At 41.3% G+C, this 13,922-nt stretch overlaps 1 protein-coding gene and 2 long non-coding RNA genes across 7 annotated transcripts in view; 2 read left to right on the forward strand and 1 right to left on the reverse strand.

Moving 5' to 3' along the window:
- Positions 1-1,127: 1,127 nt before the first annotated feature.
- Positions 1,128-8,014, reverse strand: LOC144989017 (uncharacterized). Of its 2 annotated transcripts, none has more exons than XR_013653156.1 (3): positions 2,378-2,449; positions 1,349-1,411; positions 1,128-1,223 (listed from the first exon to the last, which is right to left on the reverse strand). It is a non-coding gene; the product is annotated as an uncharacterized LOC144989017 (long non-coding RNA). The 2 variants fall into 2 exon arrangements; XR_013653155.1 differs by lacking the exons at positions 1,128-1,223; positions 2,378-2,449 and adding exons at positions 5,541-5,662; positions 7,878-8,014.
- LOC144989018 (uncharacterized) lies at positions 5,318-6,131 on the forward strand. Its single transcript, XR_013653157.1, has 4 exons — positions 5,318-5,455; positions 5,527-5,613; positions 5,800-5,885; positions 6,005-6,131. It is a non-coding gene; the product is annotated as an uncharacterized LOC144989018 (long non-coding RNA).
- Positions 7,946-13,922, forward strand: part of ccdc88c (coiled-coil and HOOK domain protein 88C) — a 59,428-nt gene continuing 53,451 nt past the window's right edge. For all 4 annotated transcript variants that reach the window (XR_002872612.2, XR_013653152.1, XM_023951514.2 and 1 more), the window contains exons 1-2: positions 7,946-8,561; positions 13,143-13,255. Coding sequence is in view for 2 of the 4 variants with exons in the window: in XM_023951514.2 (XP_023807282.1) it covers positions 8,502-8,561; positions 13,143-13,255 (173 nt within the window). In the remaining 2 variants the exon portion in view is untranslated. The remainder of the gene's footprint in view (positions 8,562-13,142; positions 13,256-13,922) is intronic.

A 13,922-nucleotide genomic window follows, 5' to 3' on the forward strand; every position in this document is an offset into this window, starting at 1 on the left:
AACTTCCTTAGCCTCAAACTTACCGTGGGAGCTAGCATAACCTGCTTTCTGGAATACCCCCCTAGACCCACCAAGATAGCACAAGGGATAAGCAGTAAGAATCTGGTGAAAAAAGGGAGGGGTCTTACTGTTCACTCCGCTGCTTCTCCACGATCACATCCGGGACTCGGTACCGAGGCTTAATGGGCAGGACTTCATCGATGAGAATCCTCACAAAGTCCGACTTGTGAGCTGACAGAGACAGCAGCAGCCTGGTCTGAGAAAACAGGTCAGACTCTGAAAGAGGTGTTCAGCATTTATTCCTTCTCACTCTGTCTGTGCCGAGGACAAACAAGGCAGGGAATGCAGATAGCATGATTCCCATCGTTGTAGATTCTTATACATTGCCTTTATTTACAGAAACCTAATGATTTAACATGTAACATGTAAAGCACACCTATTTAAAAAGAGAACTTTGAAGCTTTATGAGACCAAAATGTTGTATTTTTAAATAAAAACATTTATATAGCTATGATTTTGACAATGTTTTGTTGCATTATTACTTCATAAATATATAAGTCAAAAGTTTGTCACCTATATTTAAAAATGAGATTATTAATTCAATATAAATTTGCAGAAAACTGCAAATAAATCTATCAGTAACTGACCTGAGCCTGTTTGTACCATTGACTGCATATGAGAACTGGACTGAGTGACCCCTCCCCCCTGGTGTTCCAAACAGGAAGTACCTGCTGACCAGTCAGAATTCCCAATAAAAGTTTCAGGTTGCTGGTAAGACATTCAAAATGTTTGACAGATTTTGTGTAGCCTGCTTTGAAGTGGCAGAGGTTTGGAGTTCCTAAAAGCCTATTCCTGATTGGTGAGTGTGGTTGGCATCGAAACGTTGACTCAGACTGACTTGGACCAATCGCTGCTTACTTATGAGGCCTGGTTACAGCACGTAGGCGTCCATACTGTTAAAAAAATGGCAACTGATTTCGCCTTTGGTTAGATACAAGTAAACCATTTTTTGTTGGTGACTTCAACATTACCTCGCTCCAGTTCTCTTATACAGTCGATGGTTTATACAACTGTCTCTTTAAATAGTCACAGGGTCAAACACAGCATCATTGGTGGATGATACCAACCTGTGAAACAGCTTGCAGTAGTTCAAACTGAGCCCCCCCCTCTGTGAGCACCAGCGTATCCAGAAGGGCTTGATGGGAAAATTTGGGGCCCTGAATCTGTCGCCTCAAATACAACAAAAATAAACTCACTCTGTAACTTCATTTATATACAGTTTTAAAATGATTTCATTGCATGAAAACAAGGAGTGATTCTGTACAATGATCATTAAATGCTCAGCCACCTGTAGAATGCAACATCGGCACTTTTCTTGAACTTCACTTTTCCTTCATCGTTGGGAACAACGCTAAGAAAATAAATCATAAAAAAAACATTAAACATTTATGGACTGATCCACTTTTTTTCCTTTAAACATGCATGAAAATAACATTAAGATACATTAAATATTAAACATGAATAAACAACTTTTTTTGATAGTGTAATGGAAACTTAAGCTGTTTTATTTCCCATCCTAATCACTAACTACTAAAAACCGATATAGTGCGGAATTGTCTAGTGCCCTGATTTTAAAACAATTCGGAGACAAATTTAACAAAGAGAAAACCTCATAAAAACGAACATTTTATGACCATGCTTTATAAATCCACTGTGTACTGAAGATAAAAATGTTGTTTATTAAAAATACATTTTTCTTTTGCAAAGATTTTAAGCATTGATGCACACTCATCACTCAAGAACTGTTGAGACATTAAGCTGTTTAATGTTGAAGGCTGGAATATGAGTAATTCAGTGGACATTAGGCTCTTTCTGCTAAGTGAATATTGGATTCTTGGGAAGCATTACCAATTTAAAGTAATGATTTAAAATTAAAGTTATTTTAAAAATATAGTTAACATCTTGTTTTTATTATATTTTTTGGAGGATGATGTCACTTCCTTTTTAGCATTTATCCTACAACTATAATAAAATGTAGCATACACCTCATTAGTTAAAGCAAATAATGCAGTAGTATTACTGCTTACATTTTTATTTTTAAAATTTTTTTTATTAAAGTAATTGTCGTTTCTATTTGATTCAGCAACTTTTACAACTATAAGTAATTACTTTGGCTGTTTTCACAAAACAAAAACATGCAAGTGTCCTTAATTTGGCCGTGTACTTTGACTTTTCCTTAATTCGTTTTTATTTTTTTACAGGTATTGTAGTTGTCTTTTTTTTTTCTATTTCCCGCCTCTACGTGTAGGAGATAAGGTCAAAGGTCAACAACAGTCTGACAGGAATGGCGTGAAGCAGCGTCCTTCACCGTTTATACCTGCTGACAGACTCGGTCTTTGCAGTCATTTCAGGCGATAGCAGCTGCCGGTAACAGTTGGCGGGTTTCTTTCCCGCTTTTATTAATTTATTAAAGGTTTGAATGCAAACTGCACGTGCTCGACAGACAGCACGTCACTTTTTTCCTGTTTTCTAAGGAATGTTCTTCTTCTCTTGGTAAATGGGGTTGGCGCACAACTATTAGGTGCTTGTCCGCCACCTAGTGGTGTGGTGCACAAGCTTCTTAGTTTTATGCTTTTTTTTACATTCAATTGTAGTCGTAGTATAATTTATTCCTCTCACTATATTCTTCCCAGTTATCTTTGTCTTCATCAAATGAAATAATAATGTGGGCAGTGAAAATCCAGTTAAATACACGGAGCTTATATGAACTGTGGACAAACGTGTGAAACCAAGACGGCAATCAGAAAGTTCTTTCCCCCAGTACGTTTTCAATTTTCTTTTTAAATTGCCTTTTGTGTTTTAATTTTTTAAGTTTCAAGTAAAGTTTTAAACCATTTTTGCTTCTTACTGTCCTAGATACCACAGATAAAAATGAGCAAATTTTGCTTTAATCTTCCACAATCGCCTTCATCTTTTCCATTTTCATGCCATCAATGTTATTTTGTGCAGGAGAAAGCAGGGCAGGAGGGGCTGAGGCTGCTTTTGTGGGAAAGTGGTACCTGCTGAAGCAGAATGGTGGGAGTAATGCCACACTCCCCAGTTCCAATTTTTTGGGGGGGGGAGTTCACACACTTTTGATTTACATTTTCCAGATATCTTTTTTCTTGAAATAGTTTTATATGTCATTATTCTCCCATTTCTTCCTGTGAAGGTCTGTCTTAATTATTTATCTTAGAACAAAGAACTTCCCACATGTTAAATGATTACATATCCTCACACTTTTTAATAACGTGCTTCCAATGGTTAAAAAGATCATTGCTTTGCTGCCACCTAGTGGATGAGCCGAGCATTACACCAGGCCAACTGCTCTGTTGTCATGGGTGGTGTTTTAATGACCTCTGCCCCCTGATGGATCTGCTTTCCACGTGGTGCTGAACTTTTTAAAAATTGGCGTTGAGCTATGAAATGTAACATTGGAGGTTGATAAAATAAATCCAGGCCAAAACACGTCCAGACACGTTAAAATATGGGAAATATCTTTTTATTGAAAGGGAGCAAAACGAAGCACAGTTTGTCCATTTTGGTTTATATGAGATTTACCTGAATTTCTCTTCTCTAACTTTTCTTATTTAAATAAACGTTTTTCAAAAGGCATTGATAAATGTCTTTTAGTTTGACTTCCATTCGCGAGCCGGTTTATCTCGTGCTGGTTTGCGGCACCTTCTGTCTGTGCAACCAGTGTTCGACTCCGGGCTGCACCCTGTTCCCTTCTCCACCTCCGTGTCGGTTCCAAGCCCAGTTTGAGTTAGCAGGAGTGATGCTTAGGGCAAAGTATTAGAGCCACCAGAAAGAAGAAAATGAATCTAATATATGAGAATTAAATTATGGGGAAAAAAATAACAATAATTTTACAGGAAAAAGTCTTACAATTATGAAAAAGATTCAACAATTTAGGAGAATACAGTTGTACATTTATGCTTGAAAAAGTCCTATTTTACAAGAAAGAAGTACAAAAAAATTCTACACACCTCCCTGCACCTGCAGGAAGGAGCGCTTTCTACAACAATAACTATTGCTGTTATTCCTTTTTTAAGTGTGTTTTTACTGCTATTTAGTACCTATCTACAAAACCCCCTCCAGCAGGCCACAAACGTGCACAGGTCTGCTCAAACTCTCCATAACGGGCTCCATGAGGGGGTGTGAGGGCCCAACGTCCACAGGTGGAGGTTGTGCTTCCAGCCCAACACCGACCGCAGGACGTCTGGCGTTTGTTAGAGAACACCAGGAACAGCTGGGGCCCTGTGCTCTTCACAGATGAGAGCAGGTTCCCACTGAGCACATGTGATAGACGTGGAGAACGTTCTGCTGCTGCAACATCGTCCAACAGTTTGGCAGTGGGTCAGTTATGGTTTGGGGGTCGCTGTTTTTCTGGAGGGCTGCACAGCTCTCCATGTGCTCAGCAGAGGTAGCTTCAGGGACCAAAATAAGATTCTCAGACCCCTGCTGAGACCGTATGCTGGTGCGAATGGCCCAGGGTTCCTGAGACAATGCCAGGCCTCATGTGGTCTGAGTGTGTCAGCAGTTGCTGCTAGATGAAGGCCTTGATGTAATGAAGTGACCCACCCGCTCCCCAGACCAGGATCCCATTGAGCACATCTGGGACATCAAGTCTCGGTCCCTCCACCAACTCCAGGTTGCACCACAGTCTGTCCAGGATGCTCTGTTTCTGTCAGGTAAATGAGGCGTTTTTGTTGTGTTCTCTTTATTATTTTTAGCAGTGTGTTGGTTATTTAATTTTCTTTTATGGTGTCTCTAATACTCTAATAATAATAATAATAATATTGGATTTTCTGAGCTTTTCCAGACACTCAAAGCGCTCACAGTCTGTCCATTATTCATTCATACTAGGTGATGGTAGCTACTGATGTACGTTCTTCTGAGCATCGCCGGGTTATTCATCCACGTTCACACACCAGTGGAGCCGCACTGGAGGCAAGGAGGGTGAGGTGTGTCGCCCAGGGACACAACGACAGCTGACAAGGGGGAACGGAGATTAAAGCACCAACCCTTCAGTCATTGGCTGACCTGGTCAACCCCCAGAGCCACCGCCTCTATTATAGATGTTTATTTTATTTTTAAATGCACAAAATATGAATCTGCAGTGTTTTTTGCACAGACTGACTGACTGAGTAAGTTTAGCTTGACTACATGTCAAATGCTTTTAAGAAAGGTCGTAAAAAACTATTTAATAACAGTTTTAAATACAAAATGAGGAAAACCTTTTTTTTTCTACGGTTCTCCTTTCCATCTCTGTCACCACATCTGCCCCAATCCCTCCCAGAAGAGGCCTCATTGATCAGTCTGTTCAGTCTCCGTGCCCCCCCCATTGAACAGACGGATTCAACGTCTTCATCATTTTACCTCAGATTTGTAAAGATGCTCGTCTTCTCAGGAGGTACAGCCTACTCTGCGTTTCGTGAAGACATGGTCAGAGTGGATTTACCTGTCCATGTTTTCCTCCTGCAGTCCCAGATACTTACCGCACTGTTGAAGCAGAGGGGCTGAGGTCCAGGCCACGCCCCCCAAAGTCCAGACGCCACTGCAGTTTCACAGGTACCGAGCAGCAAACGGTTCAGGTGACTCCAGGGGGTGAAGTCCTTCACTACTCAAGGTTAAGAAGGGAAGAACATTTATTATGAGGTTTGTTAGAAACGTTAAAAAGTAAAAGTGTTCCTAGTGGGCTTTAAGTATTATTCTGCCATTTTTAGCCACAATTCAAAAACCTGTGTTGTTTTCCAGGACAGTAGTCCATTAGAAATTCACCACTGAGTTGTAGATGGGACTGTTGGCACGGAGCAACCCGCCCCCTTTCCCATCGCCTACAAGTGAGAGCTCTCTGTTTACATTCTCTCCTGCTTGGGATGTTGTCGGTTGTGAATGAAACAGCTCTTAGAGCCGGCTGTGTTTTTTGAAACCGTCTTTCACCCATGTTTTTCTCTTGAAGACGCTGGTGATTGGTCGATATGATTGGTCAGAGGCGCAAAAACTCGTTAAACGCGCCACAGCCGCCCGTGAACCCAGTTTGACAGAGAACCAGAATGAGCGGCAGGTGCAACAAGACAGCATCAACACCAAAACAGAAAGAAAGAAGAAGCTAAATCTGGAACCATTTCACTTTTACTGATGATAAAAAGGCAGAGTGTGGAGTCTAACTTTGGTCAATTAAGAACTACTTGGTCTTAAAGCGAACAGTCAATATTCTCTGATTTCCACCAAAAAAATAAAAATCAGTGTAACAAAAAAACATAGAATGTGTTGTCAAAGTGTTGTTTATTTCCAATATCGCTAAATGGAGCTTCTCCAGTGCTTGAATGTAATATTTGTAATATTTTGATGTGGAAAAACAGCAGTAGGCTGAACTTTAGGAAACTAAAATGTGAATGGATTTACCATTCATTCTTGTTTACTTGTTTGTTTGTACAAACATTTCATTTACACTTTACGATCTTGCAAGAAATCCTGGGGAATTCGGAAAACTTCACTCTTGTTTGTTTGAATGTCAAACTTTATGAGAATAAATCAGAGTAACCACTAAAATGTTTGGAGCATGTAGTAACAGGAATTAACCAGTAGGTGGCGGTGTTTACCGGCTTCATTCTCAGCGTGTCTTATTCACAATAGAGAAAAGTCTGGGACTTTCTTTGTCTTTGTTTTCTGTGACTTCTGCACATTAGTTCACATCCTGGCAGCTTCCAATCTTTAAGTCGTTTACTCATTTAACCTTTTATGGAACTAGAAGAATCTGGTTTAATTAACGGACATGTTCTAGCACGTGACAGTTCTGAGATCCATATCAAAACCCATCTCAGGAAGTCAGAAGAGCTGTGTCAGACACACAGATACACATCTGCAGCGGTTCGTGTCAGAAACTCCACGCGCTGTGTTTCATTGCATCTTTGTCACGCGTTCCCTCATCGGCTGGGGCTGATTCTGGTTTAACCTTTGATCTGAGCCGATCTTTGCTTTCCTTTTCAAACGGTTTGAAATGTGATGTCAGAGAGTCTCCCCAGACTCAAGATGCTAACCTCTGCACTCACAGTCAGGACGTGACCTCTGCTGTGCGCTTCTTTAAAATCTTAAATGAATGCGGTTCACACAAAATTGTAAAAAAAATAATAATAATAAATGAGCAATATTAAAGAATTTTTATTTCTCATTCAAATTAATCAATCAAAAAATTAATTGTTATCCTGTAGCAACTAATTTTATTTCATAAAATGTAATTCATTTAAAGAATTCCCAATTTTTTTGACACAATTCAAAATGAAATATATTAGAAGTTAACAATTTTCATAAAACAAACCACTAACTTTTCCCTAAAATAAATGTGCATAAAAACTTAAAGAAAAAGACAAGTTAAGTGCAACTAAACCAAATAGAAGAAATTACCATTTACCAATTTAAAAATATCTGATTATAAGAAATACATTAAGAATAAAAAACCTAAGGAATTGAAACAAACATCATGTGATATTTTTCAGACTTTCTCCAAGATGAGTTTGTATACTCTACTATTTTCCTTTTCTTTCTTTAGAGATATGCGTCTTTTCTTTAACCCTTGTGCTATCCTAGGCACTTTACCATTGGGAGTGGGGTCATTTAGACCCACTAGACAGTGCTCTGAACCTTTTTTCTTCAATGATTTGTGATCTTCACTGGTGTCCATGGATTACATGAAATCTTTCCACCTTTATCCACCTTTGTCATGGTAGGGAGAACAGGTCAATGCAAGGGGGGGTCATCTAAGATAGCACAAGGGATAAGCAAAGATAAGAGTAAGTTGGTTTCACAGAAACAACTTCATCCCGGGCGGTTACCATCTTGTAGACTCGCGCTGATGACGTCAGGCTCCCAGCAGGGCTGCACTCTGATTGGCTGGTCTTCTGAAAAAGGCAGGAGTTTCCGGTGTCCCTGTTGCTGATTAATCGTCCTCCTCGGGTGTCCCACCCACCGCCCGAGACTCTTATTTCTCTCAGGTTGATGGAGCTGGTGAAGCGGCCCCGATTTGAAGTTGGAGAACCGAACCCCCTGTTGGAACCGTTTCACTTTTCCCCGTGGGGTGCTGCTCCACTTTCTGACAGTTTTACTTTGTTGAACTTCGCAGCGCTTTCTCTTTTTTACGGCCCCGTATCCTTGGCAACACGATCAACTACTGTCCTGCGAAGTTTGGATCAAGTGCTTCGTCGCACCGGACTTCCCACCAACTCCACCGGCCCGAACCGAACTACCTCCAAGGGCAGAAGCAGGGCGTGCGTGGGAACTTTCCAACATCTGAAAAGTTTTAACGGAAACGCACGCCGCGAGACAATAGTGTGAAAGAGGAGCTCGAGCGGGAGGGGGGTTCGATGTCTCGCGGGGCTTTGTTCCGGACACCCGCCTTTAGCCCGGAGCGGACACCAACCGATCGATCAGAGGATTGATGATTGAGCGCGCGGGCTGGCATGGACGCGACTGTGTCGGAGCTGCTGTCCGCCTTCATGGACTCCCCGCTCGTGCTGTGGGTGAGTGCACGCGCGCACACGCAGCGGTGGCCATGATGCCCCCCCTCCCCCCCCCTAGGCCCGGGGTCAGGTGTATCTATCTGCCGTCCGGAAGTTACATGAACAATTCTATCATCAAATCACCCACATTTGTTAATGATAATAAAATAAACACAACAATAAAGCCTCATAACTGTCAGCACGAGCTGATGACGAACCGTTTTGGGCGGAGCCTAAAATGATTAATAATTACGTTAGTCGAGCCTCACTTATAAGATTCATATTAATTAGTTAAATAAAAGGGTCGATTTTTATAGCAGGTGTTTACAATAAAACATATTTTCTGTTTCTAATGTAGTTGAAAATATTTATACTATAGTTTACTCTGAATCTATAGATTATGTAAACCACAAATGTCAACCTCAAGGCCCGGGGGCCAAATGTGGCCCTCCATGTCATTTTATGTGGCCCCCGAGAGCATAAAAGTTTTTGATTTCTTAAAATAAAAAATAAAAATTGGTGTCTATTTATTCATGTCTACGGGGGAATCTGCCTTGAAATATTGGATTGGGCAACTATACATTATGACTCAAATACTGTCCATATAACCTAACCTGACAGAATCTAATTTAAAAGGATTTATGCTAGAGGAACAAGCAAACATATGTTTTCTATGCAACTGTAATTGTCACTTTCAAAAGTTATAATAAATAAATAAATTAGTTGTTTAACATTAAGGAGTAATTACATGTATGTTTCATTACATTTAGTTGTATGTATAAGTTACATCTGGCCCTTTGAGGACAGCCGCTATGCTGATGTGGCCCCTCAGTGAAAATGAGTTTGACCCCCCTGATGTAAACGTATCATTTTCTGTTCATAAACTTTTTTTGAATGGGAAAAAACTAACTTTAAGTCTCTCTCTGACCTTCTTTTGATCTATTGGAAAGCAGTGGTGTTTTAATGAAGATTATTCCATTTTTATCCCAAATGAATAAAAACAACAACCTGTCCAGCGCAGCAGGAGTTCAGGTTTTTGTCTGCTACTGACTCACAACTATTTGCATAAAGAAATATTCTAAAAAGGCCATTTTGGGCTTTAAATTTCTTAATTTATGTCCTCCATCATAAGAAAAATGCCACAAAAAGATTTTAAATAACACGATTTTTGTCACAGAGTCTTTAAATCTCAAAATTTGGCAGCAAAAAGTTTTCTATTTAAATGTACTACAAGTTTACTTAGTCTATACTAAAAGTGAGGCGGTACACTTAAAGATCTTTTTTATATATAATATTCAGTGTACTTGTACACTACATGATGTATATTCTTGCTAATAAACTTCATTGTACTATGCTATTTCTAAGGGCATGCAGTAACTCATTCTTTACATTTAAAGACATTTCCTTCTACTTTGACAGAATGTTTTTATAGAAAAAAACCAAACACATTTCCAGCTAACTTTCAAACAACATTCTGTTTGAGTCAGCAGGCAAATCGACAAACGGCTTATCTTTAGATCATTTGAATATTGTTGCAGCACATCCTCATACAAAGCCTGAGAAAGTGAGTCCATCCAGAACCAACTGCATGCTGGGAAATAGCTGACTCTCATCACAGAGGTGCTGGAGAAATGGGTTGTTCTCTTTGCTAGTAGAGGTTTACTTTAGATTTTGTGGTTCAGATCGGTGTCTTCATGTTTTCAAAGGGAAACACAGACGGCTAGTTCTTATTCTAAATAAATCCATGGTCAGTCACTAAATGAAGGTAAAGACTGCTTGAACTAAACTGATGTTCTGAAACCTTTGATGGCGTTGAATCAGATCCGACAGGAAGAACGTTTTCGGCGCCTTCCTGTGCAGAGGTTTGTTGGAAACAATCTGCTGCAGCTTTTCGTCTCCTCCCTTCATCACCAACCAGCAGGTTATTAGCCTGCTGACACTTCCTGTTCCAATGTGACCTCACATCCTGTTGACCCGGCTGGTCAAACAGCTCTGATTCAGCCTCATGGGAGGAAAAGGACCACTTTCTCCTCACTGTTTGGGTTTTTGGAGAATCAGTTGATTAGTGTTTGTGTGTGCGTGCGGCCAGTGAGGGGTCAGTGCTGGCACCTTACCAACAACTGGAGTGCAGCGTACATCACAAGTGTGTGCAGACTCACAAACACTTCCCACACGCGCGACAATGGTACGCCCCGTCTTCATGTGTCCCTTGAGGGCGCTGCAGGGGCCTCAGAGGAACTGCAAGACGAACCTGCGCTCCTCCCTGAGGCTCTCCGCCGGCCCAGACAGCCCTGTGTGGGACAACCCCCCAGGGCCGGTGCATGTGATGAAGGCTTGAGTCTGGATGTGAACATGTATTATGTGCAGCATTTGTGAGTCATTACCAAAAGGATTAGCAAAGTTTTATCACGTCTGGTTTCATCACAGCAGCAGCTCTGACAGTTGAGTTGGAGACATGCGAAAATACTTTTACTTTTATTTGAGCGACTGCAGTCACACACACACACACACACACACCCACACACACACACACACACACACACACACACACACACACACACACACACCACATTATGGATCAGCACAAATGACAGTGAGGTAAAGCTGAGGAAGCTGGCTATTCACAGAGTGCCGTTTCTTTTGGTTCATAAGTCTCTACAAGCGTGTATCAAACTCCACACGCATCCAGCCCATTCATAGAAAGATGAATGAAGAAAACCGTGCAGAAAAGGTGAACATCAGCAGAAACATCTGCAGACTCCCGAGACGAGGACTTCTGCTGGACTTTAAAGATCCTCAACAGGACGGATCGTGAACTCACGCTGCCACACTAGGAAGCATGTCAGCCGTGTCAGATCTGGACCAAGTCCTGTCTTTAGATCAGAATAAAGTCATTTAGGACTTTGGAGGAAGAGAGGACGGGCTGCTGGAGGTCCACAAAGACGTTTCCAGTCTGTGGTTGTGGAGCCGTGTCTTCCTCTGGTCCAAAGGTCAGCGAGGTCGGAGCTCCTCATGCTTCTTTTGGTGACTCTCCTGCTTTCGTTTTTGCCTCCAGAAGTGATCTTTCAAAGATGTTTCATTAGCTGTAAATTAAAACATTAAAAGGAACAGAATAAAACATTTGAAGTCTGTACATTTGTGGGAAATGTTCACATGTGAACTGAACCAATTTGATTTGATTTCTTAAAGTCTGGCCTGTTTTTAGCAGGTCCCTGCTCTGCTACACCCAACACTCAGACTCATATTACACACGACATGACAAAACGAAAGAAAAAAAATCAAATGTAGTTTGACTAACATCTCATAGAGAGGCTGCTGTTGGTGATGTGAAGGTGCTGTGAGCAGCAGCGTCTTGTTCAGCTGTCTTCATAGTGGATCAAACAAACATTACTTGGACAATGATCTCCAACCTTTTTCAGGCCACGGACCGACCATAAGAGGCTCTGGTATCAGGCTTCTGGTACGTGAGAATAACTGTCTGAATTAAAAAACTCCTGGTTTTGTCTTTAAACAGTTTCCGTACTTCGGTTTCCGCACCGACTCTTTTCTCCCCAAAGACGTTTTTATTTCGTTCTTTATTTTTTTAGCTTTGGGCTCAACTTTGCAGTCGGAGCAGCTGCTTAGAGTCACGTGATGCATCAAGACAGACGGATGTGGTGAACAGAATCTCTACATACCACCATCAATTAGGACCACTTTGAACCAACCGTTGAATACCATGCCATTCTTCTCACTCAATCACATCTTCACCTCTAAATTTATGAATTGTTTTCTCCATACTAGGCAGTTCACCCCCTCCTCCACCCTGTTCTCCACCTGGATTGGTGATTTAGCATGGTCTAGCCTCTAACCACCATCAGCTTTTTGGTGCTGGAGTCGTCTGGTCTGAGTTAATCCCAAGCACGCAAAACCTCATAAGCCTGGAACCTAACCGCCAAAGTTTATAGACTTATCAATGCTGGTTTTTCTGTCACACAAATAAATCTTTACTGGCATTTCTGACGACTCTCCTGTGGATGTGAGAGCCGTCTCTGGTTTGAATCCCGGCTGGGGCCTTTCTGTGTAGAGTTTGCATGTTCTCCCCGTTTTTGTCCGGGCACTCCGGCTTCCTTTGCCCTGCAACAACCTGTTCCAGGTGTACCCCGCCTTCATCCTACAGTACCTGTGACGGATGTGTGTGACGCCAACCCCACAACCCCAAAAGGGATATACATTAATATATATATACTAAGAAGATGGATAGAACTCTGTTATAACATTTAATATGAATAAAACCAAAGTAGAGCAGTAATAGATGCTCAGACTTAATACCCCTTATCATTGCTGTGTTTATTTCAACCATTGTTGTAACCACAAAAAAGTCTGCTTAGCTGCACCAATGTTGTTTAAAGGGTCAATACAGCAAACTGATTAGTTTTACTCTGGACTGTAACCACATTTGGACTCAAACTAACAATCCTCTGGTGGAAAAAAGTTCCCATTTCAGAACACCCCAGATGTGTCTGACCTGGTTCTAAAACTACCAAGAAGTTGCAGTTTCTGCAGCCGTTTAAGTGCTGAAAGTCTCCCAACACTAACGCCATCTCCTCTGTGTGTCTGCAGGTGCGGTCTTTGGGCCCGTTGGGGTCATGTGACGGCATGGGTCTAGAGGAGCCGGTCCGAATGTTCATGGAGCTGGTGGACGGCGTCTTCTTGCACAAGATCCTGACCCACATGTGAGCGCCTTGTTTGAGCCTGTTTGAACGTTTGCTGTGTGTCTTCTTGTGCAGAGCTATGCAGTATGACCAATGTGGTCGCACGTGCAACGTAATTTATTAATAGAGCAACCAGTAACAATCTCAGGTTGCAACAGTGGATAGGTGAGCAGCTTTTAAAAATGCAACACCTGCTGCATTGGGCAGTAATGTTACATCTACATTTCAGTTTTTTGACATTAAAAGAAATGAGAGAAGAGAAAGAAGTGGCTGAGAATGCTGTTTAAGGGGCTGAAAATGGGCTTTATGATGGAGTCCATGCAGAATTGGCCTGATTTGACTCCAATTAAAAAATACGAGTTAGTTTGAATGCAAATTTGAGTGCAGAGAGCGAGGGAGGAAAATAGAAAAAAGGACAGATTTAGACTTAAATAGAATAGAATAGAAGGCTTTATTGTCATCACACCAGGAGCCCATGACAAATTAAAGGTGGCCATCATGTCAAGGTGCATTAGGAATCATAAGAAATCATTGTGAGGCTGATGATTAAACCAAAATCTAACTTTTTACTGATAATGTATTAACTTGAAGCACTGGGAGGCCGGGGGTGGAATCCTAAAATCTATTTTGGTGTATTAATTTCTAAAAGAGCAGCTAGACCAGTTTCACCGCTCAGATACAGTAAAGC

The sequence above is a fragment of the Oryzias latipes genome, chromosome 22, assembly GCF_053564925.1.
Source record: "Oryzias latipes strain Hd-rR chromosome 22, Olatipes_Hd-rR_3.1".
Lineage (NCBI taxonomy): Eukaryota > Metazoa > Chordata > Actinopteri > Beloniformes > Adrianichthyidae > Oryzias > Oryzias latipes.